Source organism: Oncorhynchus tshawytscha, linkage group LG23 (genome assembly GCF_018296145.1).
Source record: "Oncorhynchus tshawytscha isolate Ot180627B linkage group LG23, Otsh_v2.0, whole genome shotgun sequence".
NCBI classification, from domain to species: domain Eukaryota; kingdom Metazoa; phylum Chordata; class Actinopteri; order Salmoniformes; family Salmonidae; genus Oncorhynchus; species Oncorhynchus tshawytscha.
In genome coordinates this window covers 8,999,501-9,026,205 of record NC_056451.1, presented here as the reverse complement: position 1 = coordinate 9,026,205, position 26,705 = coordinate 8,999,501, and the positions used below count along the sequence as shown (strand labels likewise).

General features: G+C 42.0%; 1 protein-coding gene across 6 annotated transcripts; it reads left to right on the top strand.

The window, feature by feature from the left end:
- Positions 1 to 86: 86 nt before the first annotated feature.
- Positions 87 to 18,063, top strand: LOC112223036 (upstream stimulatory factor 2). 6 transcript variants are annotated; one of them, XM_024385971.2, is made up of 11 exons: positions 87 to 704; positions 5,704 to 5,741; positions 6,039 to 6,142; positions 7,188 to 7,307; positions 7,452 to 7,599; positions 7,902 to 7,989; positions 9,680 to 9,718; positions 10,788 to 10,846; positions 13,489 to 13,595; positions 13,978 to 14,106; positions 14,781 to 18,063. In XM_024385971.2, exons 1-11 carry the CDS (start codon positions 664 to 666, stop codon positions 14,868 to 14,870), a joined length of 963 nt encoding a protein of 320 aa, XP_024241739.1. In that variant the 5' UTR covers positions 87 to 663; the 3' UTR covers positions 14,871 to 18,063. The 6 variants fall into 6 exon arrangements, with proteins under 6 accessions (XP_024241739.1, XP_024241741.1, XP_024241743.1 ...); XM_024385975.2 differs by having other exon boundaries at positions 90 to 704; positions 13,489 to 13,583; XM_024385970.2 differs by having other exon boundaries at positions 92 to 704; positions 6,036 to 6,142.
- The last annotated feature ends 8,642 nt before the right edge of the window (positions 18,064 to 26,705 follow it).

The window sequence follows — 26,705 nt, the reverse complement described above, 5'->3', positions numbered from 1 at the left end:
TGTAAATATCAGACATGAATGTAGACAGAAAAAAAATAATCAGAGGTGTATTTGTAATGTTGTGTAATGATACAAATGGTTGGCACGCAATGGATAGAATGGAATTGAGAAGGTTGACATTCATTTCAAACAGGGGCACATCAAATCAACATTGCTGTGTAGCCTACTGTACATAAAACACATTTCTACATACTCCTCTTCCAAGATCAAAAGTTGAACAAAAATAGATGCAGGGCGGGGAATTAAATTTAGCTAACACCAACAGTCCACTCCATATTTTGTGAGACACGACGGACGCTGGTTTACTGCAGAGGTTGAGAGGATTAAAAAAACCGAGCGTGAGAAAACATTTACCGAAATTACTCGACGAATCACTGTGCCATAACCCTGCAACGAAACAATTCCAACAGTCCAAGTTGCTATCCTGACGACACTGACTCAATTTAGCAGTGCGAGTAGCGCGAGTGAACCCGTGAGAACGAAGGCTTCGAGAGCGACATAAACCCCAGCCAGCGGCAGCGGTCTCCATTTTAACTTCGAGTCCGATCTATGCCTCACGTGTCTTGGACTGTCTCTCTCACATGACCCGAGTGTTTGTTCCCGTGATCAGCACTTCCATCTACGCGTCTGTGTCAGTGAATATCACATTTTATTCCAACCCTGATGGATATGCACCTCGAACAGAGTCTGGACACCGCGACAAGGTAATACAATGTCCACCACTTCCTCTCCATCATGTACGGAAGTCTCCTCTAGAAAGCGAAGGCCTGGCCTCCATTTTCTAGAGAACAGCTTGATTATGTGTAGTATAAACTAGATACAATAAAGTGGTTTAATTTTGTAATATTTTTGCACAGTTAATCTAGCAAATCCAAATAGGAAAGGGTTACAGTATAGCAAACGATTGTAGCATTTCATGCAAACACTTATCTACGGTAGTGAATTTACAGTAGGTAAGTCATCTTGCTAGTAGTAACGCTAGGCAGCTAACTAACTAAACTAACGTTAGTTAGAGATCCAAAGTTAACTTGCTAGTTTACAGCTAGAATGTAGTTGCTACATCCAATTTTGGACTTTAAAAATTAAATATGCACTATGCACTATGTAGAAATCGCTCTGCCACAAAACAAGCAAATATAGTGTAGAGAATCATAGTACCATCTAAACCACAGTGAAATATATTTTCCATAACCAAACATATTGTATTTTCTGCTGTTTGAAGGAGGTGTACAAAACTGAAAGTAAAAGACTCAAAAACGAAACTTAAGACCGGGAAGAATAGAAATGGCACAGAGAGAATAGATCTGCTGCTTCATAGATTTGCTTTCAATGAGAGTGACACATCTATAATGTATTATTCTATGTGAATTTGGTCAGGTCATATAAGGAAATTGGTCAATTTAAATAAATCCATTAGACCCTAATCTATGGATTTCACATGATTTGGAATACAGATATGCATCTGTTGGTCACGGATACCTTAAGGTATGGGTGTGGATCAGAACCAGTCAGTACCTCCTCTCACACCTCTTCAATGGCTGTGCGAAGTTCCTAGATATTGGCGGGAACTGGAACACGCTGTAGTACACGTCGATCCAGAGCATCCCAAACATGTTTAATGGGTTACATGTCTGAGTATGCAAGCCAGGGAAGAACTGGGACATTTTCAGCTTCCAGTAAGCAGTGGCAACTTTGAAGAATCTCAAATATAAAATATATTTTGATTTATTTAACACTTTTTTTTTTGTTGTTGTTGTGACTACTACATTCCATATATGTTATTTTCTAGTTTTGTTTTCACTGTTATTTTACAATGTAGAAAATAGTACAAATAAAGAAACCCTGGAATGAGTAGGTGTGTCCAAACCTTTGCCTGGTACTGTGTGTGTATGTGTGTGTGTATATATATATATATATATATATATATATTAATCATAAAGTTCCACGTCAATTCACGATGCAGAATAATGATCATATGACGTAGCCTATGTATGACCACTACGGCCGGGTGAGGAAGTTATGTCTGTAAAGGGTTGCGATAGATATGTTACTCGATAGCAACAATGTACTTTTTAGAGAATTTTAAAAAAGGGACGCATCAGAAGCGTCTGTAGGCCTACCATTTCAGACCGTAGAATTCTGCTCCGGCATAGAATTATCTGTATTTTTACCATGACAACAATAAACTTTGCTGATTCAATGTACTGATGTTTGTTATGGTAGGGTAGCTAGATGTGTTTTCTTTCTACTAAATGTCTTGCTTGGTAAGCCACAGTATTTCACAAACATTAAAGTACTTTTTTTAGGAGAGTGTGGTCTATATTATTTGATTGACAGTTCTGGTTGCCTAGTGATGGACGTTAGTCCCGCTTCATACATCCAGAGAAGGTTTTGTGTCAGCATTTTAATAAGCCGTAGTGTAGCCTACCCTAAAAGACAAAGAAACAGCCGAGCCGCTTTCAAGTGTAATTGATACAGGCTAGGCTATTCTACATGCAACAGACCGAAGACTGAACACAAGCTTGCATCACTAGCCATGAAAATGCTCAGGCAAGGCAGTGCCCAGGAGAGAGGATGGAGCTGGCAGAACCATGCCTATATGATCTCTTGGTATCTGCACCTCGCAATGTTTTGTCTTGCATGCCTCGTATATTCACTGAAGTTTGCCTCTTCCTCCCTATATTTATTTAAATTACACAACTTTCCCCAGGCCTTTTATTTTCTATTGTCTAGTTGGGCTATAACAGGGAAAATAATGTTTTGTGATAACTGCCCTGTGATTTTAATTATGTGGGGGGAGTGGGTGTTTTTAGGTTAGGGATGTTGTTTAATGTTCATGATCCCAACTTCAGGTAAACGTTTAAACATTCACACCTAGTATATGAGTATACACCTGCTCTGACAGCTATGATCCCATATTGATGTCACTTGTTAAATCCACTTTAATCAGTGTAGATGAAGGGGAGGAGACCGGTTAAGAATGATTTTTAAGCCTTAATACAATTGAGACAAAGATTGTGTATGTTTGCCATTCAGAGGATGAATGAGCGAGACCAAGATTTAAGTGCCTTTGAATGGGGTATAGTAGTAGGTGCCAGGCACACGGTTTGTGTCAAGAACTGCAACACTGCTGGGTTTTTCCATGCTTAACAGTTTCCCATAGTAATAAAGAATGGTCCACCACCCAAAGGACATCTAGCCAACTTGACTCAACTGTGGGAAGCATTGGAGTCAACACGGGCCAACATCCTTGTGGAATGCCTTTGACACCTTTAGGTGTTCCTAATGTTTGATGTACTCTGTGTGTGTTTGGTTTTTTAAATCATATTTTTTGCAGCAGTGGCAATAATGTAGCAGTAGTGGGCCACCACTGCTAAATGAATAGAGGAAAACGCGTCCCATTGATTCTTGAAGAATTAAACATACTACATTTAGAATATCTCATCCATGTGGATGCTAGGTGAATTGCAACAACACTTTGAATATAAACAACTCTTCCCCCTTCCCTGCATCAAATTTTCCCACAATTCTGTGAGGAAGTTAATGTCCCAAGGATCCCAGATATCATACTGTAGACCATGGTGGTTACCTCCCCAAGGATTCAAGATTGCATAGATGATGGTGTAGACTATTTTACTTTAAGTTCACCAACTTCAAACAGCCATGTTTTTTGTTGTTGTTATTGAAAATGTATTGTCCTGCGATTTAGATTATTCCCTGCAGAATGATTCCCTACACTATTCAAATTGTGTGACGAGTGTAGAATTTTAGCAACCAGGAAATGGCAGAGCGATTTCTACATCGGCCCCTTGCCCCAGTCTGCCATTGTTCGTTGTGATTGAGGAGGCGATGACCATGCCTTTTAATGAAGCTGATGTAAGGGAGGGAGCAGTGGTGTAAAAATACTGCTTAGTTTGTTAATGATGTCTGAGTGTTGGAATATGCCCCTGGTTATCCATAAATAAATAAAACAATAAAAGGATGCCGTCTGGTTTTATGTGTGTGTGATGATAATTACAACAATACTGAATGAACAATGAACACTTTTCTTTATTTTAACTTAATTTAATACGTAAATAGCATCTATTTAGTCTCAAATAATGAAGCATGTTCAATTTGGTTTAAATAATGCAAAAACACAGTGTTGGAGAAGAAAGTAAAAGTGCAATATGTGCCATGTAAAAAAAGCTAACATTTAAGTTCCTTGCTCAGAACATGAATATATGAATGCTGGTGGTTCAATACTCCCAGTTAAGAAGTTTTAGGTTGTAGGAATTATAACGCATCGACTATTTCTCCCTATACCATTTGTATTTCATATATCTTTGACTATTGGATGTTCTTACAGGCATTTTAGGATTGCCAGCCTAATCTCGGGAGTTTATAGACTTGAAGTCATAAACAGCGCTGTGATTCAAGCATTGCTAAGAGCTGCTGGCAAACACACGAAAGTGCTGTTTGAATGAATGCTTACGAGCCTGCTGCTGCCTACCACTGCTCAGTCAGACTTCTCTGTTAAATATCAAATCATAGACTTAATTATAATGTAATAAACACAGAAATGCGAGCCTTTGGTTATTAATGTGGTCAAATTCCGGAAACTATCATTTCGAAAACAAAACATTTATTCTTTCAGTGAAATACGGAACCGTTCTATATTTTATCAAACGGGTGGCAACCCTAAGTCTAAATATTGCTGTTACATTGCACAACCTTTAATATTATGTCATAATTATGTAAAATTCCTTGAAAATTATTTATGGTCACACAGTTAGCAACGAGCCTGGCGGCCCAAGCCATTGCATATACCCTGACTCTGCTTGCACTGAACGCAAGAGAAGGGACACAATTTCCCTAGTTAATATTGCCTGCTAACATTAATTTCTTTGAACTAAATATGCAGGTTTAAAAATATATATACTTCTGTGTATTGCTTTTAATAAAGGCATTGATGTTTATGATTAGGTACATTTGTACAACGATTGTGCTTTTTTCGCAAATGCGCTTTTGTTAAATCATCACCCGTTTGGCGAAGTTGTAGTAGGCTGTGATTTGAAGATAAATTAACAGGCACCGCATTGATTATATGCAACACAGGACAAGCTAGTTAACCTAGTAATATCATCAACCATGTGTAGTTAACTAGTGATTATGTGAAGGTTGATCCTTTTTTTTAATAAGATAAGTTTACTGCTAGCTAGCTAGCAACTTACCGTGGCTCCTTGCAGCCACAAGGTCCTTTTGACGCTGCACTCGCATAACAGGTGGTCAGCCTGTCACTCAGTTTCCTTGTGGATTGCAATGTAATCGGCGTCCAAAAAGGCAGATTTACCGATTTGTAATAAACTTGAAATCGGCTTAGCCGATTTTAAATCGGTCGACCTCTAGTCTGGTTTGCTTAATATAAGGAATTTGAAATTATTTATTCTTTTATTTTTTATACTTAAGTATATTTTAGCAATTATATTTACTTTTTAGAAATTATATTTACTTTTGAAACTAAAGTATATTTAAAACCAAATACTTTGACTTTCTATTACGGTATCTTTACTGTATGACAATTGGGTACTTTTTCTGCCACTGCTGGCAATTAGCCAGGTCACTGTAACATTTGTACTCCACTGCCATCCCTACTCTGTTAACCTTGTCTGCTAGACCTTGCTTGCCTATATTTAGGATTGTTCCTTGTTTATGTCTTCCTAGTCACGAAAAACAAGAAGAGGAGGTCGTCCAATTAGAAGGTAAGAATTTATGTTGGGATGTATGATTTCGGGTGCATGTGTGCCATTGTGCGTAACTTCACCATTCTGACTCTTTCACACATTTCAAAGTACTGACGTTTCAGACATCCTCTTGAAAAACCTGCTTTAAAAACCGACCAAAGAACAGACCAAAAACACACGCTTAAGTGTCATAGTTTTAGGCCTAGCTTTTTTTGCAATAATGCACCTTGCCTCACTAATTTCTCATCAATGGATATATGAGTGTTATTTTTCTCTTCTATCGATCCTCTCATTCCACTGTCCTTCTCTCAGGAGACGGGGAAGGGGAGCAGACTGCTGTTACCATAGGCAGTATTCAGCAGGCCCAGGCATTCGCGGACCACAACATTCAGTACCAGTTCCGCTCGGAGGGTGGTCAGGTGGGTGTCCTGTGAACAGCGTTTTGCTGATTTTAGAAACATTTAACTAGCTGAATTCACATAGGTTTGTTTATGCTGTATGAGGTCAGTTTACTATATCACTTTCTCACACTAGAACAGGGTTGGGAAACTCCGGTCCCCAGGGGCCAGAGTGGTGTCATACTCTTTCCCCCCCCCCCCATCCATAGCAAACACAGCTGATTTGAACAAATTGCATTATCAACTTAAGATCATGATTAGTTGATTATTGGAAATCTGGTGTGTTAGCTGGGGCTGGACACCCAATCAGGCCCCAGAGGACTGGTGTTGTCCATCCCTCCACTAGAGAATCAACCGTATCACACAATGGAAAACCCTGAATTACTCTGTAACACTAGCCTCTCCGTTGAATTGAGAGCCTTGTGTGCGTTCGCTCTGAACACAGACAATAGAACCGGCCAGGACACTGATATAGGCCTACAGGTTTGGATGTCAAATTGGTTCTTAATTGTGACTGTTTACGTCTACGCTTTTGTGGATTGTCACAGAAAATGTTATATCTTCACATAAACCATTTTTTTTGGGAGGGTGAAGGAATAAGCTAGTTAGAGCTGGTCCTTTCGCTGCTCATTTGGAGTAAACAGAGCTGGTGTGAGTGATCATGTGATTCCAATCCCCTTCCTGGATTGGCATGCGGCTGGTGTCACATGTTAGTCAGGAGGCGAGTCACACGATGAAGGGGTACAAATACTGATTATTTTGAAACGAACACGTGCTTTTCTGGATCTGGCTGTTTTTATATTGAATTAGGCACATTCTGCCATATAAGCATAAGTTGGGTGCGTAGATCACTTATAGGCCTAGTGGTATCATTCGATGTGCAAGGTCTTAACTACTATAGCCTAGGGTGTGAACATCAGTTTGTGGTAAATAACCTGCAAGTACTGAAAACACAGTGACATTAAAATGACCATGGTCAGGCTAGAAGGTATCCCACGCTCTTTGTTGTAGAATTAATGACTGGTTTCTCTCTGTCTCTCCATCTCTGTCTCCCTCTCTTCCTCAGGTGACTTACCGCGTTGTCCAGGTAACTGACCAGCAGCTGGAGGGGAGAGATGACGGGGGAGGGCCGGTTAGCGTGGTCTCCACGGCTGCCTTCCCCGGCGCTCCTCAAGCAGTGGCCCAGGTAGGTATCAGAACACCAGGAACCGAGGCCACTACTGTCACCCCTTACAATAACACAGTTCCCTAATGGCTACGGAGCCTGACATACTTCAATGTGTCAAACTATTGATCGTTATCTAACCCTTCCCACCTTGTTCCCTGTCAGGCTGTGATCCAGAACCCTTTCAGTAATGGGGGTAGCCCCGTGGGAGAGACGCTGGGAGGGGAGACGCGCTTTGCCTACTTCCCAGCTACGGCTGTGAGCGACGGCACTGTGTCTGTGCAGACCACCTCCGACCCCACTCAGGCCGGGGGTGAGTCAGCTCTACTTCTAACGCTAGTCTAGCAGTCTTCTGAGGGCAAAATACTGTCCCTCGCTTTTGGTTCAAGTCCAAACAGACATAAAGAAGAATGACCACTTATCAAATTGACATTTTGAGTACCATGACCCAGTGCTGACTGAGAGAGATTAACTGTTCATCCCCTCAGCCACAAGGTTTGTCTCGGTGCTGGAGTCCAGTGTCACTCAGCAAATTCTCCCTTAAGACTTTGTCACTGAGATCTCCAACCTGCCCCATCTCTCGCTCTCGTTTCCATGTCATCTCTTCTTCCACAGGTCAGTTCTACGTGATGATGACCCCTCCTGACATCTTACAGACAGGCACACAGCGAACCATAGCCCCACGCACACACCCCTACCCTGAGTGAGTATCAACCACACTGCTTCTTCCTCTCCTCCTATGTCCCTCATTTTAGGGGGACTCTGAAAGGAGAGCCCATGCACACAGCAGTCTGAGCCACTCCAGATGTTAAGCAGTCAAAAACCTACCTATGCAGTCCTTAAGTTCATCTTCCACAAGCATGTCAGACATGTTTTGCAAGTAGAACCTAGCCTATACCCCTAGGTGTTATGTGATAATTTCAACTTTTCATCAATAATGACCTGTTAAGAAGTAATTTGACTGGATTTTCCAAGAGCATCTAAGAGTTGGTTTACATCGACTCTGAGATGTATCAGTTAGCCTGGAAAACGATAAGTCACTGATATTGACTATTGAAAAAATAGTATATTGACTATTCTCTCCAAAAATCTGAAAGTAAAGTTGCACTGCCCCCCCCCATTCACTTTCACAGAGATTTGGGTTGAGCAAGAGAGTGACCTGGACCTGGGTCAGACGTGTGTGTGTGTGTGGTTTCCTTGAACACTCAGCTGTTCTTGTGGGATGGATGATGTCATCACAGGGTTGTTGTGTCCCTGTCCTTGTTGCCCTGGTTTCCCAATTCCTTGTCTACTTCCTCATTTGTTTATCTCTTTCAATCATCAATATCATTATCATGTGATTAAATTATTTTCCTCAAACCACTCTGAATGAGTAACACTGAATCAAAACCAAACTGTTAAATCTGGTTAATCCATTCTGAAAATCAAAATAATCTCTCATGCCAAATGGATGATTAATGATATGTGTGTCAGTGAATTAATTTGACATTAGTGTTCTGGTTAATTTAGGAAATTAATTATTTTTCAACGAAGACATACTGCATGCCCAGTGCCAAGGGGTGTGAGTAAATTGTAAACATGCTCATAAACTAGACATAATCTAGAAGGTGGGAGTGCCAGGCAAGTGTTTGAATATAAAACAAGGAGTTGTGTGTTTATGAGATTGTGTTTCTATAGTTGTGCACATAAGGGAAATGGTTTGGAAGAATAGGTCAAAGTGCTTTTTAAAAATTTGACATAATGCCGTGCTTGTTTTGCCATCCAGAACGAACGCATGATCCTCTGAACTGTAATTTGTGTTGGACTGAATGGATATCCCTTGCAATTTCCCTGCCTGTATGTGATGAACTCTTATTCTCAGGCCTGTAGAACAACATGGAGATTTTGCACCTCTTATACTCTGAAAAATACATTTTACAATATAGCTTTAGGTAAAGGGGATGGCCATCAATTTGTACACAGTAAGGTGGGGCTATGGGTTTGTTATTAGGACTGATCTTGACTCTTCCCAAGTTCTTTAGGCTACTTGGGGCTTTTGTGTGGGACGTTCGTACAAGACTATCCCAGTTGAGTTTCTAGTGTCGGGCTGCAGTGATTCCCCAGGTCTCCTGGGATACCAGTAAAGCTTTTATCTACTTCACTGTTAAATATACAGTCTTAAAGGGCTGGATACCACTGCAGTGTGTGCTGTTGTCTAGGAAGGACTTGTTTTTCTGTGGTTTGCCATTCTATTCCCCCTTTCCATATGTTTTTCTTGTGTGTGATTAATTTGTCTTTTTTAAAATTTGTTCTTACATCAACAACGCATAAACTAATCCATGACTGAACATATTTGATCTGTTCAAATACATGAAATTAAATGAAAACTTCCACCGCTTACCTGCCGTTCGCAGAGACGAAACCGAGATGCTGCAACATGACGGTTTAAACTGGTGAGGACAACTTCCACATCTCCCACTGTAACCAATCAAATTAGGCCTTGATCATATACCACAAAGAAGAAGGAACAATCATACCACCTCCCTATTCCCCCTTCAGTCCCTTTAGTACAACTCCCTGGTGATTATGTTAGACCCTTGATGTGATTGAGCTACATTTAGCATTGGAAAATGTGTGTGTACTCTTTGATGGTAGTCCTGATGCAGTATTGCCATGAGTTGTTTTCAGTTCAGTTCTGTAAGACGTTGAAGAGCTAGTGTAAAGTATAAACAGCCCACTTTGTTTTTGCTGGCTTTTAATTGCTTTTACTCATTAGATGCGAAAAAGGTAAGTGCACTGTGCGAACACCAGCCGTTTTGGTTTAATTTATGACACAATTCATTAGACGGATTAAAGCTTTGTCAAAGTAAGTGCTGTTGAATTGTATTAGTTTACTGCCACGGCCCTGCGCATCTCGGCCCCAGTGCCTTTATGAGCTCATCTGGCTGTCACGTATGGGGAACTTAATTAAAGAATACCTCGGGGAAGACACACACACACACATGAAAAACAGTTGTCATTAGCCATTACTCTGGACAACAATGCGACAACATCGCAATTTAGGATTATAATGATGCCCGCGCCTTAGACTCCCTGAGGTATAGTGAGGAAGGGCACGTACACCTCCAAGAAATCTGCCTGTCCAGACGGCCGTCAGAAAATCAGTAATACAGTAATTCCAGTCACTGCGTCTCGCTGTCAGCACCAAGGTGGTGTTATTGCCTCATATACTGGCCCATACGGCTGCTTCAGATCAGCACGGCTGCCCAAGGCAGTGCAGGGCGGCCCCCCTGCAGAGTACGGCTCTGGTGCCTGAGTGGAGTGTAATTGTAAAAGGGTCAGGTGCTTTGAGATAGTGGTTCTGGTGGGGGATTTCTGCACTAGATTAGTTGCGTGGAGCGCTGTAGTCTGAAGATTTATTTTCTTTTAGTCTGAAGAGTTGCACCTGTTTTGTACGGAGGTGGCCTGAGGACTCCCGGGTTTAGAACATGGCTGAAATGTGCTATTTGTTTTTGTCTGTAGGAAAATGGATGGCCCACGGACACCCAGAGATGAGAGGAGGAGAGCTCAACACAATGAAGGTGAGCAAAGAGAAGGGCCTACATCACCCACAATCCTCCCAGCTTAATGTTCTCTCAGAGCCAATCTTTTTTCTTTTTTTTACCTTTATTTAATTAGGCAACTCAATTAAGAACAAATTCGTATTTATTTTCAATGACGGCCAAGGAACAGTGGTTTACTGTCTTGTTCAGGGGCAGAGCAACATTTTTTTGCTTGTCAGCTCGGGGATTCGATCTTGCAAACCTTTCGGTTACTAGTCCAATGCTCTAACCACTAGGCTACCTGCCGCCCCATTCTATCTTAACCATGCAACTCTGTGCTTTACTTCTGCATTCCAAGATACACTACAGTGCCTTGTGAAAGTGTTCGGCCCCCTTGAACTTTGCGACCTTTTGCCACATTTCAGGCTTCAAACATAAAGATATAAAACTGTATTTTTTTGTGAAGAATCAACAACGAGTGGGACACAATCATGAAGTGGAACGACATTTATTGGATATTTCAAAAAAAATTAACAAATCAAAAACTGAAAAATTGGGCTTGCAAAATTATTCAGCCCCTTTACTTTCAGTGCAGCAAACTCTCCAGAAGTTCAGTGAGGATCTCTGAATGATCCAATGTTGACCTAAATGACTAATGATGATAAATACAATACAATCAAGTCTCCGTATAAATGCACCTGCACTGTGATAGTCTCAGAGGTCCGTTAAAAGCGCAGAGAGCATCATGAAGAACAAGGAACACACCAGGCAGGTCCGAGATACTGTTGTGAAGGATGCAAAAATATTTCCCAAGCTTTAAACATCCCAAGGAGCACTGTGCAAGCGATAATATTGAAATGGAAGGAGTATCAGACCACTGCAAATCTACCAAGACCTGGCCGTCCCTCTAAATTTTCAGCTCATACAAGAAGAAGACTGATCAGAGATGCAGCCAAGAGGCCCATGATCACTCTGGATGAACTGCAGAGATCTACAGCTGAGGTGGGAGACTCTGTCCATAGGACAACAATCAGTCGTATATTGCACAAATCTGGCCTTTGATTGTGTCCCACTTGTTGAGTCTTCACAAAAAAATATAGTTTTATATCTTTATGTTTGAAGCCTGAAATGTGGCAAAAGGTCGCAAAGTTCAAGGGGGCCGAATACTTTCGCAAGGCACTGTACATGGCAAAAGTATATGGTACTTTTGTATACATTCTAAAATCATGGACATTAATATGGAGTTGGACCCCCCCCTCCCCTTTGCTGCTATAACAGCCTCCACTCTTCTGGGAAGGCTTTCCACTAGATGTCTGAACATTGCTGCAGGGACTTACTTCCATTCAGCCACAAGCATTAGTGATGTTGGGCGACTAGGCCTGGTTCACAGTCGGTGTTCCAATTAATCCAAAAGGTGTTAGATGGGGTCGAGGTCAGGGCTCTGTGCAGGCCAGTCAAGTTCTTCCACACCGATCTTGACAAACCACTTCTGTATGGACTTTGCATTGTGCACTAATTGTCATGCTGAAACAGGAAAGTTGCCACAAAGTTAGAATGTCATTTTATGCTGTAGCGTTAAGATTTCCATTCACTGGAACTAAGGGGCCTAGCCCGAACCATGAAAAACAGGCCCAGACCAATATACCTCCTCCAAACTTTAAGGTTGGCACTGTGCATTCGGGCAGGTGGCATTCTCCTGTCTTCTGCCAAACCCAGATTCTTCCGTCGGACTGCCAGATGGTGACGCGTGATTCATCACTCCAGAGAACGCGTTTCCACTGCTCCAGTGTTCAATGGCGGCGAGCTTTACACCACTCCAGCCGATGCTTGCCATTGCTCATGGTGATCTTAGGCTTGTGTGCGGCTGCTTGGCCATGGAAACCCATTTCATGAAGCTTCCGATGAACAGTTCTTGTGCTGGCGTTGCTTCCAGAGGCAGTTTGGAACTCTGTAGTGAGTGTTGCAACCGAGGACAGACCATTTTTTTACACGCTTCAGCACTTATTGGTCCCGTTCTGTGAGCTTGTGTGGCCTACCACTTCACGGATGAGCCGTTGTTGCTCCTAGACGTTTCCACTTCACAATAACAGCATTTACAGTTGACCGTGGCAGCTCTAGCAAGGCAGAAATTTGATGAACTGACTTGTTGGAAAGGTGCCACGTTGAAAGTCACTGAGCTCTTCAGTACAAGCCATTCTACTGCCAATGCTTGTCTATGGAGATTGCATGGCTGTGTGCTCGATTTAAAAAAATTTAAAAAATTTATACACCTGTCAGCAACGGGTGTGGGTGAAATGGTTGACTCTACTAATTTGAAGGGGGGTCCACATACTTTTGGCCATGTAGTGTATGCAATATCTTGTTGAATTTCTTTTTACATGAGTTGCACCTTGTGATGTTTTGTTTGTTGAAGCCAAAGCCACGTTAAGTGGACAGTAGATATTTTTTTCTTATTCTATCCCAAAGACTCTTCTCAAGTGGAGGCACTTTTTGGGAATTTAATTTTGTATATCAATCAACCACTAGATGCTGCTGTTGAACTGTCTGTTCCCACAATGTCACATGTCTAGCTAAGTGACTATTCAAGGCATACAGAGAAAAATATCCATGTAGACACTAACCACTCCCCATATGTATCCCTATTGTTCCTCTTTCTCTGAACCTGTTCTGTGTGTCAACAGTTGAGAGGCGGCGGAGAGACAAGATCAACAATTGGATCGTCACGCTCTCCAAAATCATCCCCGACTGCAACATAGACAGCACCAAGACGGGGGCTGTAAGTCACTCTGTAAGGCACTCTCAGCAACTTTGTCGTGTGTGTGTGTGTGTGTGTACACATTTTAATATACTTGTGAGTACCAGAAGAATGGTAAACCATCTTAAATTCAAAGCTGTGAGGACATATTGCCAGTCCTCCCTTTTTATAAAGGCTATATTAAGCCTAGGGGTTAGGTTAAGATTTAGGGTTAAGGGTAGGCTTAGGGAAAATAAGATTTTGAATTGGAACCAATTGTGGGTGGGGGGGGTGTTTGCATTCATTTAGACGTGTGTGTGCATGCACGAATTGGTATTTTATTAGGATCCCCAACAGCTGTTGCGAAAGCAGCGGCTACTCTTCCTGTCATCCCCACGGCAGGATGTCTTAATTAACTCCTCTCTCCTTCCCCCAGAGTAAAGGGGGCATCCTGTCTAAGGCGTGTGACTACATCCGAGAGCTCCGTCAGAATAACCAGAGGCTCCTGGACAGTGTCAAAGAGGTGGAGAGAGTACAGGTGGACAACGAGCTCTGCAGACAGCAGGTAAAACAGCCTAGAAAGAAGGCTATCCCAAAGAATCAGAGGCCTAGCCTGGACCTGGATCTGTTAGTGCCGTCGTGCCAACTTCTATGGTCATTGTCAGGCACAACATAGGAGTTTGCAAGACCGCACAAACCGATTTTTGGGACCAGGCTATCACATAGGATCACATTCCTGCGATCAGAAAGGGTTAATGTTCGAACAAATGTACGTACGCGTTTGATTATGTTTAACATTCATTTTACGTCTGATGACCGAAGTGCCGTTTTTACTTCAAAATTAAGTTATAGCATATATTTGCACGGAGAGAGTTTTTCCTTTTCATTCCTTACTGAATCCCAAAGCACTGTTCTTCATGTCCTCATTCTAATGCTCAGAAGTGAAGTCTCCAGTCCTGTGGGGGAGAGAGAGGCAGTGAGTGTGTGATAGCCCAGAGGAGAAACTGGGATGATAGTACAGTACCTTGAGATTTAAAACAGATGGCTGTTGTGGCCAAAATTGTCTAAAACTTTTGTTGAAAAGTGTATACAACAGATGTTTCTGTCTAGAATCATTGAAAGAACAAGTGAGGCCTAGAAGTTGACTTTGTATTTTGCTAAGTCGCTGCTAATTCATTGATTACATTGAGGACACCCATTTGTTGTTCGTCGGCGGACATTGTTTGTTGTTTGTCTCAGATCGAGGAGCTGAAGAATGAGAATGCCCTTCTCCGAGCTCAACTCCAGCAGCACGGCATCGAGAGCGTGGGCGAGACGCCGCCGCAATGAACGAGGGAGACTGGGAGAGCAGGACGGGTAGAAGGAAGAGGAGGACGAGGCAGACTGGTGATGACACGTAGGAGCAGAACAAAACGAACGAGCTACTGACGAATCACTCTTTTTCACAGTCGCTGACAGTTAGACAGTCTTCCCTTGCCTCGTCTTTGAGGCTGCATCCGAGACTCTTGGCAGGCTCCTGCTGCTTTGTTGGCTGCACTCGACTGATCCAGGATCAGTCGAAATGACAAAAGAAGCCACCGTGTAGACCATAGACATGTCTCAGAGAGAGAAGAGGTCACAACCACCAGAGAAAAACCCTCTACTAGCCCAGAGAAACCCACTGCACAACTCCTCCCTCCCTTTCTATATTTATTTAGTTCCTCACCTGTGGACTGTGACGTTGGATATTTTGTTGTTGAGTTGTTCTTTTCCCATTCTCTTCAGTCATGTTTTATTTTAGTCTGCATTTGTGGTTGAGGGTCATATTACAGTTTTGTTACATTAGCCATTTTTAATTTATTAGTTTGTGTATTGTTAAAAATCTGCCCAGAAAGACTCATTTAGAAAAGCTGATGTATCCTGGAGGAATAGATGATGTGTGAGTGAGTGGTAGGCTACCAGCCAGTAGAACAGAAACACGATACAAATAAACCGCTGCATTGCAGAACTATGTGAAAGAATTGCCTTGATAGTTGCCAATATTATTAGAAGTATTGGGACAGTGACACATTTTTAGTTTTGGCTCTGTACTCCAGCACTTTGAAATGATATAATGGCTATGAGGTTAAAGTGCACACTGTCAGCTTTAGTTTTGGGGTATTTTCGTCCATATTGGGTGAACCGTTTAGAAATTATAGCACATTTTGTACATAGTCCCCCCATTTTAGGGGACCAGAAGTATTTGGATGAATTCACTTGTGTAATAAAGTAGTCAAAAGTTGAGTATTTGGTCCCATATTCCTAGCATGCAATGATTGCATAAAGCTTGTGACTCTACAAACTTGTTGGATGCATATGCCATTTGTTTTAATTGATTTCGATTGGGCACAAAATAATCTGAAACAATGGTAAATATTGTCATTTTGGAGCCCCTTTTATTGTACATTTCTAAACACTTGTACGTGAATGTGGATGCTACCATGATTGTGGATAATCCTGAATGAATCGTGAATAATGATGAGTGAAAGTTAGACGCACAAATATCGTAACTCCAAGACTTGCTAACCTCTCACCATTACGATAACGGGAGGTTATTGTATTTTGGGGGGTATGATGTTTATGCCTCTAACTTTCTCACTCGTCATTGTTCTCGATTCATTCAGGGCTGTCCGTAATCATCAAACACAAGCAAACAAACAGCAAATGCATCTAAGAAGTTTGTAGTCACAAGCTTGACGTAATCATTGCGTTCTAGGAATGTGGGACCAAATACTAAACCTTTGAGTACTTCACAGCACTTATTTTACATATCTATTTTTTTTAAATATTTTTTTTTTACATAGTTCCCCCCCTGATTTTTAGGGGACCAAAAGTATTGTGACATTCATTTGTGTATTAATTTCTAAACAGCACCGATATTGATGAAAATGCCCTCAAATTAAAGCTGACAGTCTGCACTTTAACCTCCATCATAGCATCATTTCAAATCCAAAGTGCTGGAGTACAGAGCCAAAACAACTATCTCAAGGATGCAATTTTGGTATACCCAGAGGAATAGCTGTGCTTTGCCCAATATCACAGTTTTACAGTGCTTGCATTAACAGAGTTGTTGTTAAAATAGCATCAATGCAACGTTATATAAATGTGTCATGTTGAAGTAAAGCCAATGGCCACTGGCGTTAGTGGGAAAATAAATGGTAATCAATTAATTTACTGTGTACGCTGGCCCTTTTCTACAATTACGCAATTTAATACACAATCTTTAAGGCTGGTCTGAGACTGGCCGGGTTCGATCATAGAGCATTTGCTAGACCACTGATACGGCCTCTGAGAGAAAGGTGGAGCTCTTAAAATGTCACCTGACATATGAAGTGACTGCAAATGTATATGATTCTGGGTGGAACATCACAGGTTGCATCTGAAATGGCACCCTATTATGTAGTGCACTACTTTTGACCACCAGTGATTTATGTAAGGGATAGGGTGCCATTTCAGACACCACCAAGTTTTTAATTTCAACATTGTGTCACGTTTAAAACTCACTCTTGAGAAAGCGCATTGAGTTCACTGCTGAGCTAAATTTAGCGGCTACAGAAGTCTGGATGTTTTTCGCGAGTGTGTGTGTGTGTGTGTGTGTGATGCATCTGTCTTGATATGTGTAAGAATAACCACAAGTATCATGTCTAGCGTTTTGGCTTTTATTTTTCTAACCAACACATCAAATGGAGATTAATGCACCCAGGGAGAAAGACTCTGGAGAGAATAAATGAACCAACTCACTGCTCAAGATAGAAACCAAGAACAGAGAAACTTCCCGTTCTTGCACCTTGTTTCTGTGTTCTGACTTGCCTCTCCTTGCAAACGAATGGATGCTAATAAAGACTTGGGAAAACATTTTAATCTCAGACACTCTTTCACCCATCTAGGACAATAACCTAGTTGAAATGTGTTCAACGTGCGAACAGGCAAGTTGATGATGATACCAATGTTACTGATGACTGGATTTGCATTGTGTATTTTTGTCCTGAATTTGGGGAAATGGGAATAGGTCAATTTGTGTTTTAGTCTCTGATCAGGGTGTTTTAGGCATGTACTGTCTGGCTCCGGAATCAGCAAAGCAGCACTAATACTCAACCCGGTGAAAAGTAATGTATACTCAATGATTCCACCTCGACAAGCTCTCCTACTCTGTGACCTTGTGCTTTTGTAAGTGCAGAATAAAATTGTTATCCTGTTTTTGCTCTACCGTCTCTTAGAACTGTTGCTCTTCAGCTGAATAAGCCAAAGTTGACTGATAATGTTTTATTTTGCAGTTGAATTCTACACATTTAGTGGGAAGTGAGCACGGTCAATTATGGTGAAAATAAGGTAGCGAAAGGAAATTGTTGGCTGTAGTTAATTTGATCTTATTTGAAATATCAAAAGCGAAATTTACCAGCCTCTATCCCCTGTAGCAGACGTGCTATTCTCAGGTTAGATTATAAGACTTTTTATAAGTAAAATGGCAGAAAAATAAATAATTGACTTTCAAATAACCTTGTCAGCATGTGTTCTGGCTCATTGTCTTTTCCCCTATACAGAATGTCTTCCCTTCTAATGTATTCATAATTGTTAAAATACTTTGGATGAAGGAAGGCCTACTAATACTGTATATTAATAACAAAGGTTGAAGAGAATTAGTGATAGACATTGAGGGCACATGGGTGAATAATGTAGCCTGGTTGCCAGTCTGTTTCTGCTCTTGCCAACTCCCTTTGGACTTGTCAGGCCAAAGATAACATGTTTGACACTGACAGCAATGGAGTAGACAAGCACAAACTGATCTGTGCCCAGGCTATGAATAATGATAAAGCTAGAAGAGCTGTTCTCATTATAAGCTGCAACAGATGGTTGCTCATTTTTTTTCTCCTGAAATAAATCCAAAATCTGGTCATCTTTAATAAGAAGATGATCCTTTTATTTAACTATGTTCAGCAGCAGGTGTGTGGTGTCACATCCACACATGTGTTTCATTCTGTGTAGATGGACATCTCATAGGCATTGGGGCAACTCCTGCCTGGGCCCCTCTTTCAGGTGGTCTTTCAGCAGGGATTTGGGGGCTGAGATGGGCAAAATTCATAAAAATACAAAAGACCAAAATATACAAAATACTGTTGCCAAAATATATTTAATTTAAAATATAGAAAATACATTGGCAAGTACCCTCCTTAATTATACTGTACTAAAATACAAGCTCGATATGTAACAATTTCAAGGATTTTACTGAGTTACAGTTCATATAAGGAAATCAGTCAATTGAAATGAATTCATTAGGATCTATGGGTCTATGGATTTCATATGACTGGTCTTGGGTGCAGTCACTTGGGAGCCAGGCCCACCCACTTGGGAGGCCCAGCCAATCAGAACATGTTTTTCCCCTCAAAAGGGTTTTTATTACAGACAGGAATACTCTTAAGTTTCATCAGCTGTCCGGGTTGCTTGTCTCAGACGATCCCGCAGGCGAAAAAGCAGGATGTTGAGGTCCTGGGATGGCGTGGTTGCACGTGGTCTGCAGTTGTGAGAACGGTTGGACGTTGTGCCAAATTCTCTAAAATGACATTGGAGGCGGCTTATGGTAGAGAAATTCAATTCTCTGACAACAGCTCTGGTGGACATTCCTACAGTCAGCATGCTAATTGCGTGCTCCCTCAAAACTTGAGACATTTGTGGCATTGTGTTGTGTGACAAAACTACACATTTTAGAGTGGTCTTTTATTATCCCCAATGCTCACTAACGGGGATGTAAACAAATTTGTGTACAAAATTAGAGAGAAATAAGCTCTTTGTGCGTATGGAGCATTTCTGGGACCTTTTATTTCAGCTCATGATTATAGGACCAACACTTAACATGCGGCATTTATATGTTTGTTTAGTATAGTTATAAAACAAACTGTGACCCTTGGTTAACATGCTATGAACAGTACCAATAGCCCAGACAAATGACACAGTTGTTAGTCCTCATAGCTTTGTGGCCCTCTATTCCAAATTCACTGCATTAGTGTCAGAAATGAGATGCTGTGACCATGAGCGTGATGTTATCTGAGGTGCAAAGGTGTTTGAATGAAAGTCGAGGCACGAGACACCAGTGAGTGTCGTGACAGTGTGGCAATAATAACATAATGTGTTCGCTTTCAAAGTCCAGTTAACTTCTCCCTTTAGGACCAAATTCACTGTATTATCCTCGCTCTGGAAGTACATCCATGTGCATTAACTTTCTTTCAAGCTTGTGCACTGATCCAGTGCCATAAGACTTAGTTTACCAAAAATGTGTAGTATTTTTTGTTGTTTGAAAACACCCAACACAAAAGTAAACTACATGTCCAAAAGTATGTGGACACATGCTCGTCAAACATATCATTCCAAAATCATGGACATTAATATGGAGTTGGTCCCCCCTTTGCTAATATAACAGACACTATTCTTCTGGGAAGGCTTTCCACTAAATGTTGGAACATTGCTGCGCGAACTTGCTTCCATTCAGCCACAAGAGCATTAGTGAGGTCAGGCACTGATGTTGGGCGATTAGGCCTGGCTCGCAGTCGGCGTTCCAATTCATCCCAAAGGTGTTCGATAGGGTTGAGGTCAGGGCTCTGTGCAGGCCAGTCAAGTTCTTCCACACCAATTTTGACAAACCATTGCTGTAGCTACCTCGCTTTGTGTATGGGAGCACTGTCATGCTGAAACAGGAAAGGGGCTTCCCCAGACTTGCCACAAAGTTGGAAGCACAGAACTGTCTAAAATGTTGTATGCTGTAGCGTGAAGATTTCCCTTTAATGGAACTAAGGGGCTTAGCCTGAAACATGAAAAACAAGAGCATTATTCCTCCTCCATCAAACTTTACAGTTAGCACTATGCATTGGGGCAGGTAGCGTTTTCCTGGCCTCCGCCAACCTCAGATTAGTCCATCGGACTGCCAGATGTTGAAGCGTGATTCATCATCACTCCAGAGAACGCGTTTCCACTGCTCCAGAGAACAATGGCCCCAAGCTTTAACTCCACTCCAGCCGACGCTTGGCATTGCGCATGTAGCCAACCTTTGCCTTGATGACAGCTTTGCACACTCTTGGAATTCTCTCAACCAGTTTCATGAGGTAGTCACCTGGAATACATTTCAATTAACAGGTGTGCTTTGTTAAAAGTACATTTGTGGAATTTCTTTCCTTGTTAATGCGTTTGAGACAATCAGTTGTGTTGTGACAAGGTAGGGGTGGTATACAGAAAATAGCCCTATTTGGTAAAAGACCAAATCCATATTATGGCAAGAACAGCTCAAATAAGCAAAGAGAAACGACAGTCCATTATTACTTTAAGACATGAAGGTCAGTCAATACGGAACATTTTAAGAACTTTGACATTTTCTTCAAGTGCAGTCGCAAAAACCATCAAGCACTATGATGAAACTGGCTCTCATGAGGACCACTACAGGAATGGAAGACCCAGAGTAACCTCTGCTGCACAGGATATGTTCATTAGAGTTACCAGCCTCAGAAATGGCAGCCCAAATAAATGATTCAAAGAGTTCAAGTAACAGACACATCTCAACATCAACTTTTCAGAGGAGACTGCATGAATCAGGCCATCATGGTCGAATTGCCTCAAAGAAACCACTTCTAAGAGACTTGCTTGGGCCAAGAAACATGAGCAATGGACATTCGCCCGGTGGAAATCTGTCCTTTCGTCCAAATTTGAGATTTTTGGTTGCAACTGCCATGTCTTTGTGAGACGCAGAGTAGGTGAATGAATGATCTCCACATGTGTGGTTCCCACCGTGAAGCATGGAGGAGGAGGTGTAATGGTGTGTGTTTGTGATTTGCTTGTGACTGTCTGTGATCTATTTAAAATTCAAGGCACACTTAACCAGCATGGCTACCATTCTGCAGCAATACGCCATCCCATCTGGTTTGTGACTATCATTTGTTTTTCAACAGGACAATGACCCAAAACACTCCTCCAGCCTGTGTAAGGGCTCATTCAAGACTGTTGTTAAAGCATTCCTCATGAAGCTGGTTGAGAGAATGCCAAGAGTGTGCAAAGCTTTCATCAAGGCAAAGGGTGGCTGCTTGGAAATATCCCAAATATATTTTGATATGTTTAACACTTTTTTTGATACTACCTGATTCCATATGTGTTATTTCATAGTTTTGATGTCTTCACTATTATTCTACAATGCAGAAAATAGTACAAATAAAGAAAAACCCTTGAATGAGTAGGTGTGTCCAAACTTTTGACTGGTACTGTACATGTAACGGATGTTTGGGGGCACGGGTGGACTGGCTGTTGTTGGGGACACTGCTGTAGGTGTACGTACGGTCGGTGTCGGTGTACGTACTGTCGGTGTACGTACGGTCGGTGTAGGTGTACGTACGGTCGGTGTAGGTGTACGTACGGTCGGTGTAGGTGTACGTACGGTCCGTGTAGGTGTACGTACGGTCGGTGTAGGTGTTCGTACGGTCGGTGTAGGTGTACGTACGGTCGGTGTAGGTGTACGTACGGTCGGTGTACGTACGGTGGTGTACGTACGGTCGGTGTACGTACGGTCGGTGTACGTACGGTCGGTGTACGTATGGTCGGTGTAGGTGTTTGTATGGTCAGTGTAGGTGTACGTACGGTCGGTGTAGGTGTATGTACGGTCGGTGTAGGTGTACGTACGGTCGGTGTAGGAGTACGTACGGTCGGTGTAGGTGTACGTACGGTCGGTGTCGGTGTACGTACGGTCGGTGTAGGTGTTTGTATGGTCAGTGTAGGTGTACGTACGGTCGGTGTAGGTGTATGTACAGTCGGTGTAGGTGTACGTACGGTCGGTGTAGGTGTACGTACGGTCGGTGTAGGTGTATGTACGGTCGGTGTACGTACAGTCGGTGTAGGTGTATGTACGGTTAGTGTAGGTGTTTGTACGGTCGGTATAGGTGTACGTACGGTCGGTGTAGGAGTATGTACGGTCGGTGTAGGTGTACGTACGGTCGGTGTAGGAGTACGTACACTTACACTCTCTGTAGCAGCAGTGGGACACGGTTTCTTCATTGTACACTACTGTGCAGCATAATGGCAGTGGTACACTCTGCAGGAGTCTTCGGGGTCAGAGATGGACCTGCCGTTGCTGAAGATAATGTTCTTATTGAATTCATTCTCCACCTTTGGAGCATTGGGGCACTCCGTCGTCCTCTCACAAATCTGTGAGCCGTCATTGCAGGTGCAGTTCCAGCAAGAGTCTCTTGGGTCAGGGAATGAAAGGGAAAAGGGAAAGGGGGATACCTAGTCAGTTGTACAACTCAATGCAATGCAACTGAAATGTGTGGTCCGCATTTAACCCAACCCCTCTGACTGGCCGTTGTTGAGGACTTTGGTTACATTCTCCACAGCAGTGTCCTGGTTGTGTGTAAGGGTCGTTGCACAATGTATAACAGTGTATGTCTTCGCAGAGAGGCGTGCCTCTGTAACACATACAAAACCCACATGAGACAGGAAACTGTTCCCCATCCCTGGCTCATATACAGGGGACTTTAAGATATTCAGAGACTTTGTCGCCAGCTGGTTCAGAGAACACAGTAACAGTTAAACTCAGAATGACCAGGATCTTCATCCAAAGGACCTCCATCTCCACAAACAGAGAGTATCGTAAACAGTCTCCAAGTATAATTTTTGGGTTACTCTTAATTATTATTTGGTGAATTCATTAATAAATGATCGTACAGCATATTAGTCTCTAGATGCATGTATACATCTATTTACATAATCAGATGTACAGCACAAAAAATACATATTTAGCGCGAAAGTCACAATGTTAGACAGTTCACATTTGTCTTGTTTTCTCTCTATTTACATCTTTATATGAAAAATCCAATGAATTTAACAAGTAACCACAATATCTTATCACCAGTAAATTCATCATAGATATGAATTAAATTTGCACGGTCCGTCACTCAACCCTCACAGATGGACAGATGCTGCTGCAAAATCACCACGATCCTTATTAATACTGATGCATCTCATTTTTCTCCTCTGCCACATGATCTCACCACCTCCACACGCCTCCCTTACTTCCCCCTCCACCTTCCCTCACTCCCTCCCTCTGTGCTTGTCTCTCGGCCAGTCTGACAGCCGCCAATCAAACACACACAGCCAGCCAGGCGCCTGTGTGCCCCCTGCTCTGTTTGAATGGGTTGATCTCTGATCCCATGTACCTCAGATTGAGACATACTCTCTCTCTCTTTCTTTCCCCACAGTTGGGATGGTACTCTAATAGACCGATGCAGACAACTGGCTTATTCAAAGAGTAGCAGCCGTACAGGGTTTGAGTTATGGTACATCGGACAACCCCATAATAAGCATTAAAAATGTCAACATAGATACCATGTTAAGAATCAACATGGTCTCATTAGATATGACAAAATAGGGACATTTAAACATTGTAGTTATTCAGAATGTCACCAAGGCTGCCATAATATTGCGGTGTTTTTACCAAACAAATGTATTTATTTTTCCCCCCTTTTTAATTATTTTTTAAAAAATGTGTGGATGTTGAATCATAGTGGAAAACTGATTGGATTTGCAGAAAGTCATCAACGTAAGGGAATTTTGCTTTTTTTCACTCAATTTTGAACCTAAATCCAATGAAAGGGTGATATTTTTAGTTGATTTCACGCTATGAATGTAAATCAAAACTAGAGGTTGAACTGCAGTCTGTACCCAGTGGGATGTCCTCAAGGCTGACATAATATGTCAGAAATGTATCGCTACATTTATTGTAATACTGTAATAAATATAGTTAGGTCACTTATTTGTTCTTTTATAGTGTTTGAGTAGAACTATGAATCCTCATATGGTTATTTGTTTGAAACGGTCTGGGTGCGTTTCATATCATACCTGAGATTCACCTTTTCCCCCACTAGCTACCTCTACTATTCTTATTTTTGTATGGCCTTAAATAGCACTATACAGCACAACTGTCCTCAATTCTTCGAGGAGAATTTGAACAGGATGTCTTTATAATTACAATGCTTACCCAGCGAGATTTGCTGGCTAGTAATAAACATGCATGGTTGACTCCAACAAATGCCACAGTCCTCAATACGCTCTTGTACTGTAGGCCCAATGAATAACCCTTAACACTCAAGAGTTCGAAAACATTGCATGAATGACTTTCTCTCCTTTGTGTGCTGAGATGTTCTCTACCTTAGAGAAATTGCATTTCAACAACGGGTATGGTCTCCAAACTCAGCCTGTCCAGCTCTGTCAGTCTGAGGCTTGTTCGTGTCAAGAGTGCAAAGCAGAAGAGCTTTAGTGATTCACATTCCCCCAGTACCTCTATTCTCCACAGACTCTGATCTAGCTCTACAGTAAGCACTACAGGATACATCTTTTCTTATTTACAACGAGACAGACAGGCCAATCAGTGGTGAGAAGGACAAGTCATGTGCTCACGGGGACCTACAAGACAAGTTCTCTGCGTTGCTTATGTGGATATTTCAGTTTTTCTCTGGTAGGTTCTGCTAGACAAATGGGAAGCAAGACGGTCCATTTCTCAATTGAACATTTAACTTGGTCCATATTACTCTGCTAAAAGGAGACTGGAATTTCCCAAGAAGATTCGCAGTAGCACAGTATCTGCACTGGGAAAATCCTGACCCCTGTACTAACTGTGTCTGTCTTGCTAGTACAGCCTACTAAAACAGTCAGGGAAAACACTGCCCCGTGAGGCAGATAATGTCACAGCAAAAGGAGGACTAATTGGACAGAGTTGCTATAGTCAGGTTTAGGGCAGGGTCTTTGAATACTAAATTCTACTACAGTTCATTAGCATACTGTTTACGTTTTTCGCTAATGAGCTGATAGTGACCCAGTTCTACATGAACAAATTATCCACAGTAACCGTGCAAGACGACAGGCTTTCTGGCAGGTCTGGAGAAGGTGGGGGGTCGGAAGAAATATGACTATTGGGTTTTTGCGGAGTTGGCTATTTCAGGAGTAAAAATGATTTTTCTGAACTTTTGGGTCAAGTGCCAGAACAAATAAAGTACATATGAGGTGGTGAGAGTGGGGAGGGGGGGGGGACAAAGGTAATTAGGATGACAGAGGGGGGAAACAGGGGGCCAATGCACCGGCCCAGGAGGAGCGAGTGGTGGACTGGCGCCTGTCTAGGTGACTGTGTCTCTGTGTCCGCCCCACTGGAGCCGAGCTCTGTTTGACCAGAAGATTCTCAAAGATAGTGCTGGCGGCTGGTGACACTGGCAAAAACCTCCTACCTCTCCCCCGCGCTCACTAATACTCAACCAATTAAACTTGCTGGGTGGATTCCATTGAGGAGACATTCGTGGTTATATTTGTTGACACTGATGTTCCGGTCACCCAAAGTCAACAAGTGATGGCAAAGAGTTCTCTATATACGAGACAGACTGACGCAGGGGTTCCCACAACATGTTATTTCACTTAATACTTTGGGATGATTTTGGCAATAAGGACCTTTATCTACTTTCCCAGAGTGAGATTAATTGTGGATTAATACCATTTGTATGTCTCCGCGTGCAGTTGGAAGTAGATAAAGGGTCTCATTGTAAAACTCCTGAAGTATCCCTTTAAAGAGACAAGTTGGGCAGAGCCAATAAAATACTTAGTGAATAGATTAAAACCTAATAGTATAATGATATAATATCCAACAAGTTGAGCCCTTGAGTGAACATCCAATTAATTATTATTAGGCTATTAACCACTTATCAACTCATCACAGACTCTTTGAGGATGCAAATTAGGCATTCACAGGCTTACAATTTGCAGTATGATTTTGTGTACATGAAATATGATTTACACTGAGTGTACAAAACATTAAGAACACCTGCTCTTCCCATCACTTGTTAAATCCACTTCAATCAGTGTAGATGAAGGGGAGGAGACAGATTAAAGAAGGATTTTTAAGCCTTAAAACAATTGAGACATGGATTGTGTACATGTGCCATTTAGAGGGGGAATGAGCAAGACAAAAAAGTACCTTTGAACGGGGTATGGTAGTAGGTGCCAGGCACACAGGTTTGTCTCAAGGGCTGCAACACTGCTGAGTTCTTCACGCTCAACAGTTTCCTGTGTGTATCAAGAATGGTTCAACACCCAAAGGACATCCAGCCAACTTGACACAACTGTGAGAAGTATTGGAGT